The 6,103-nt window shown below is 42.9% G+C and overlaps 1 protein-coding gene across 1 annotated transcript; it reads right to left on the reverse strand.

Annotated features, from left to right (window-relative positions):
- Positions 1-562: 562 nt before the first annotated feature.
- Positions 563-5,502, reverse strand: LOC147905119 (uncharacterized). Its single transcript, XM_087390271.1, has 7 exons — positions 4,699-5,502; positions 4,346-4,473; positions 4,020-4,205; positions 3,840-3,935; positions 3,672-3,743; positions 3,457-3,573; positions 563-2,376 (listed from the first exon to the last, which is right to left on the reverse strand). Exons 1-7 carry the CDS (start codon positions 5,291-5,293, stop codon positions 1,198-1,200), a joined length of 2,373 nt encoding a protein of 790 aa, XP_087246397.1. The 5' UTR covers positions 5,294-5,502; the 3' UTR covers positions 563-1,197.
- Between the last annotated feature and the right edge of the window lie 601 nt (positions 5,503-6,103).

Raw genomic sequence — 6,103 nt, forward strand, 5'->3', positions numbered from 1 at the left:
TTCCAGTAATCATCAGCTTCAACGATTATTTTTAAAAACAGATCAGCTTCAACGTTTTGATAGCAGTCCCAATTCAAAAGCCTTCATTTCAAAGTGAAATTTTTCTTTGAAAGGAAAAAATCTTAGAATCTCAGTTTTTCTTTGTTTTTGAACTCCAGTTATTCAATACTCATAATGACTCTGACTAAACCAAGGCATCCCATTTCTTCTTCATACCACTTGTGTAGCCCTTGTATGCATTCAGCTTCGTACCTCTTAAATGCAATACTAATAAGGGACTCCATAAACCTAAATCATGTCTTTGCACCTTTTGTGGCCATAACACTTCAGAATTCTGGTAATCATAGATTTTCAACTGCCTTATCAATTCTGATGTGAAAGGTTAATATCTTAGAATACCAGTTAGCTAGCATACACCTAGAATTTTAAACAAGGCTACAGAACAGGTGTCCTGGATCAAACACCAAAAAAGAAAGGATATCCTAAAAGAACCCCTCATAACAAAGTTAAACCATCTGTAATACCAAAAAAAAAACAGCTTTTCAGCTTAGAAAAGAAAGTTCCCACTTTGCACCATTCCGGACCTCTAATTACTCCTTGAAGGTTGCAGTTTTAACCTCATGTCACCCACAAAGATATACCTTTGCAAGACTAGAATGTATCCAATCTTACAAATTCTGATTTTATTGTTCTAAAGTCAAATCATACAAAGCTTGAAAACTCAACCCCTTTGTGCGTAGCAGGGATAAGCTAAGATTGCTTTCCCACCAACATCATCATCCCCCAAGGCTGGCTCAAGTCTAATTTATAGAATATATGGTAACGTGCAGGACTTACACTCGCATATCCACACTGGAGTCTTTGTACTCAGTTTGCCAGAGGGAAAGGGGAGATGCAATCATGATAAGACACCCCAACTTGTAATGGGATACTCAACTTGCAAGCATATGGGGAGCTCAGGAAAATAAATATTTGCACCAAAGCAACCTGCAAGTAACAACAAACTAATGGCAAGGCGAGACTGCCATCTGATTTTTAAAAAGTTTACTTCAGACAAAACTTTATTATAACATTCAAAAGGTCCTCTTGAACATAAAAGTAGAAGGCCCACATCATTCAAAAAAGCACAGCAACATGTACGAAATAATTTGTTACCTAGAAGTTCAAATCAACGGAGATTCTTGTTCTTTAACCGTTTCAGCTCTGGGGGGCCTGATACCCTCCTGGTTGAGGTGGTCCAGCTGAGATGCCATTTGAGGCACCATGGTCTGCATTTCTTGGTGCCTCATTCAAGGATTGAATCGCCTGTTCTGCATAGCCATGCTGGACTGGACCTTGAGAATCCTGCAGAGGCTGAGCAAATTCACAGCCATTATCATATGCACCATAACTACTTTGTGCCCCTCCTTGCTCTGCATAGATGTTTGCAGATCCTTGTTGTCCATAACCATGCGAAACAGAGCCAGGCTCTCCATACGCTTGCTGAGATTCATGTCCAAAACTAGGTTGTGCAGATCCCTGCAGTGTATAGCTAGGCGGAGTGCCTCCGTGTGCTCCATAGTTGGAAGGGCCAGATCCTTGTTGTCCATTACCTGGTGAAAAGGGCATCTGCTGCTCAAAGCTGTGCTGTGAAGGCCCCTGCGCATTATAGCCAGGCTGAGTAGATCCTTGCTGGCTAATGCCTTCTGCTTGTATTTGACCTTGCTGGTTATACCGAGGCTGTGGTGTCACTTGCTCCCCAAAAGCCTGTTGTGAAGACCCTGGCTGCGTATAGGCATGTTGATCAGAAAATTGTGGAGATGGTGCTGGCTGACCATAACCTGGTTGGAAAACCCCTTGATGTACATAGCCTTGCTGCGTGTACCCAGGAGGCGAGGGTTCAGGTTGCCCGTAACTTTGTTGTGTAGATCCTGCCTGTCCATGTGGTGGTTGCTGGCTATAGGCTTGCCCATACTGCCCAAAGTTTTCCACTCCGGTTCCCTGCTGTCCAAAATCTTGCTGCCCGTAGGGTCCCTGCTGACCAAAACCTCCCTGCGATTGGCTGTAGCCAAAGTTGGTGTCATTAGGAACTGCAGCAGGCTGGCTCAATTGACTCTGGTAATCATAAGAGGCACTTTGCTGAGGATGCTGGCCTGGAACAGAAGGCCGTTGCTCCCAACCAGAAGTATATCCTGCAGAAGTCGGTTGGGCATACCCTCCATATTGAGACTGGGCTGGATACTGTTGAGGTGGCCCAGAGTAAGATCCTTGCTGCGGATAACCATAACCTTGCGATTGCATGGAGGGAGCAGGGGAGGGAGCCCACTGGGGTGGTCCAGGTGGCCGATAGCCATGTTGATTGTAGTTCCCTGACATTGGTGGCGCTCTCAGAAAGCTCTGCAAAATGTTGCATGGTGAAAAGCATTGCTGAAATTTGTGTATTAACACCCAGAACCAAGATGACAAATTTTCATAGCGAGTGGCCTTCAACATAAATCACAACTATTGCAATTAAAAGAAATACAAACAGTCTAAACTCAGTAACATCCTCAAAGCAGGATCATCCAGGTTATGTGAAACAATTGTTTCACAATGCAAGTGAATCCTAGATTAAGAAAAATACAAGCAAGAGCTACAGAAATACTCACCTCCTCCAAGGACCTGTGAGCTTTCATGTTTTATCTAGTTTGAGATGGTACCTACTTAGAGCAGTTTCCATAGGTGGGTCCAATTCAGGTGAGGAAACCGGACAACAGTGCTCGCGCCAGATGCCAGGAGACCTTCTTTAACAGCAAAGAGATACAGATAAGCATATATCAGAGAGCCAGTTTCAACTCTTCACAAATTCTACAATATCTGGTATACGAGGCTATATATCATCGAGGCTTCTCAAATGTGCCAAGACAGAGGAGAAAGGCCTCCCAGCTTGGAGAGGTAAAACTCATGGAGAATTGATCTCAATCAACTGTTTCTATGGTTCTCAGACATCTACAATGGAAACTGGCGAACATCATAAGCATAAATTCAAAGATTCCAAGCACATAGCGCTGCAACATGTAAATCTAGATTGCAAAGTTCTTAGAACAATGTCTAAGTCCATACCATTTTCCATACGCAAGACACCACTTATTTGAGTTTCGCCAGTGCCTTCTTATAGAGCTCAGGTAAGGACACTGCCATTACCGCTGTCTCATGTCTAAAGTTAAAATGAGAATCTTACTGTCCCATGAGATTATAGGAGCTTCAGCTTCACAATTCTACTAATTGCACAGTGTTCCAAAAAAATAAGACACATTGATGCTTGATAGTGGGAAAAAAGGATAAGATGAGAGTCTAAGTAGAGACTTGCCAATCCAATAAATAAAGTGTCTTCCAATAAGAACAAAAAAAAAAAAGAAATGCAGAGATCAAGCCAATTTAATGGCTTCCAACAAGAAGCATCCTGCCAAAGAAAACCCATCAGGCAAAAAGACCTACCTCACTGATCACCTTCTTTATCAGTTCATTCGCCATATCAGTCTGGTTCTTACTGCCTGTTAGTGTAAGAACTCTTTCAAAAGGCTCTGCCTCACCAAAATGCTGAAGAGGCACAAGCTGTAGAATGCACACATTTAAATATCTTCATTACTTTCCAATCAGCAAGGACCTATCAGCTCTATATAAAACAATCTCAGACAGCAACGTAAGCTAACCTGAATACGTGCCCCAGTTTGGCTTTGCATGCTTTTGATAGTCTCCCCACCTCTACCAATAATCAATCCAACCTTTACACACAAAAACCTATTAACAGCAGCTAAGACAAGGCAAGACACGACAATACAATTGCACCTGAAAAAACATCTTGAGTTTCAAAGCCTTGCCTTGTTATTTGGGATAGTTATTTGTATCTGTTCTCCAGATGCAGCTGACCCATCAAAGCCACGGGCTATAGGAGCGCCCGTGCCTGCAGCATCTGACTGCATTCATTTCTTAATTTTGAGCATGATATTCTAGACAGGATCACTTATGAATGGCAGATAGGAGATGAAAACGTTGCCCACCTGTACAATAAAATCATTGATCAACTGTTCTGCACGACCAATCTGCTCGGGTGTTCCCATAATTTCCACCTGCCGAGTTGGGGCATATGGATCACGATCGCCATCCCTTGTCACTTGTATTCTGGCACCAGATTGGTGCTGCAAATATTTGATAGTTTCTCCACCTTTCCCAATGATCAAACCAACCTAAAAGCCAAAAATATAGAGCAAAAAGTTGTCAAAGCTGAGAGCTGCATAAAATAAAAGAACTTATATTACTTTTAAATGCACATTGTCAGCAATTCTTGCAGCTCTGAGTCATTTAACCTCGCATGACCACCCGCTACCTTGGCATTGGGAATGTCCATCTTTTGAGATTGGGGAGGTCCTTGCATACTAAGGAAATTTCCACCGTGAGCTTCGAATTGCTGCTGCCCATGGCCAGAATCGTGGAACATTTGCCCACGATCGTGATCTGGAAACGATATGGCACCAAGATAAGGAATTGTATCCACAACATAAGGCCCAGGAAGCAGTAAATGGTATACTAAACGAGTCACATGTACCCGTGAAGTCAAGAATGATGGCAGCTACCGTGCAACGCATTATTCCGACCGACTTTAACGCCCAAAAACTAATCAATAAAGAAACGGCTCGAATTATATACAATTAATATGAAATTTGAAAGATGAGCCAACACCTTCACGACCGTAACTTTGCTGATCGAGGCTTGCGCCAGCGGGATGGGCGTTTATAGAATGCAGGTCACCTATGTCGTCTGCGCGAGGCCTTTTCGTATCTTGGGCAACTAAACGGGCCGCAATCCGCTCCGCCCTTTGCTTCGCGATTTCGAATTCACTAAGCGGAGGAGGTACACTATTATAAGAGCCCCGGCCTTCTCCAGGAGGTCCGGAAAATCCTGTTTTCTTCGCAGGTTCCTCCGGGGTAACAGAGAAGCCAGGTTTCTTTTCGTGGTCACTCGGAGGTCCAGAAAAACCTGTTTTTCTTTCGTTCTCACCACTGGAGAATCCTGTTCTCCTCTCGTTGCCACTTGAAAAGCCTGTCGACCTTTCGTGCTCGTTAAGGGGCCCAGAGAAGCCTGTTTTCCTCTCATAACCATTCGGGGGACCAGAGAAGTCTGTCTTCCTCTCGCGTTCAGAAAAGCCCGTCTCCCGCTCATGATCGTTACGAGGTAGGCCACTTTTCCGCTCATTGTCGTTGCAACCGTCGAACTTCCGTTTGTGATCAGTCCGAGGGTAATCATCACAAGAAGAACTGGGGCTGTCGTCCGCCATAGCTGATGATGCCTCCACTCTTCCTCTCAGAAATACGCACAACCCTAATCACTGACAAGCGGCAAAGTAGAAGATGCGTAACTTGACCCTGGTTACATCACCAGCCCACAACGTATTCGCAATGAGTGTCATGGCTGCGGTAATGGATCGGCATTTGGAAGCTTTGTATTTGTCTCACCTCACCTCACCTCATAGTTGTTTCTAATGTTTGTCCAAATGTGGTCTAATGTCGATTCATAAATTGTTGTTGATTCGTTCATTCTTTGAATACACTAGATTTCTTGAAGAATGCGACTAAGAGTGTTGCATGCTTGCCTAGCTTCAATGAAATATCATGGTTTGACAACTATGGTCTTTCGGTTCTATACAAGACAATGCAACATCAATCACAAGCACTACCATAGTAAAGAATGGTATAGAACTAACATGCACAGCCTTCAAGAATGAAACATATGACAAAATGCAAATAATTGGAACATACAAATCACAAAAAACAAGCATTGCAAACTTCATAGAAATTCTAAGAACTTTTTAGAAACCTAGACAAAAATAAATCAATCATCATCATTGGAGATTTCAACACTAATTGGAATACACAACACATAAGGGTTTTGGTTGGTGGTTTGTTTTTTGTTTCTTAGAGACAGGTTCTTGTCTTCTAGTGTATCTTGTTGGTGTGTGTTGAATGACGCTATGTTTAGGGACCCCATGAATATGTGGGAGCTACTATATGTTGGTAAATTCATTTGAAAGGTTTCCCACTTTGTTGTGTTTGTAATCACAAAATTTCTTTTAGCACATCTTTATCAA

The sequence above is a fragment of the Dipteris shenzhenensis genome, chromosome 2 (assembly GCF_047967505.1).
Source record: "Dipteris shenzhenensis isolate YYH24624 ecotype China chromosome 2, Dip_SZ_1.0, whole genome shotgun sequence".
Classification (NCBI taxonomy): domain Eukaryota; kingdom Viridiplantae; phylum Streptophyta; class Polypodiopsida; order Gleicheniales; family Dipteridaceae; genus Dipteris; species Dipteris shenzhenensis.

Bases quoted from the DNA above. Each gene is read 5' to 3' on its own strand.
- LOC147905119 (XM_087390271.1), bottom strand. From the start codon at position 5,293: ATGGCGGACGACAGCCCCAGTTCTTCTTGTGATGATTACCCTCGGACT. The intron at 3,744-3,839 runs GCAAGGCTTTGA...TTGTGTGTAAAG, and splicing joins TAACTATCCCAAATAACAAG to GTTGGATTGATTATTGGTAG. The intron at 2,377-3,456 runs GTAGGTCTTTTT...AACATTTTGCAG, and splicing joins TAAAGAAGGTGATCAGTGAG to AGCTTTCTGAGAGCGCCACC.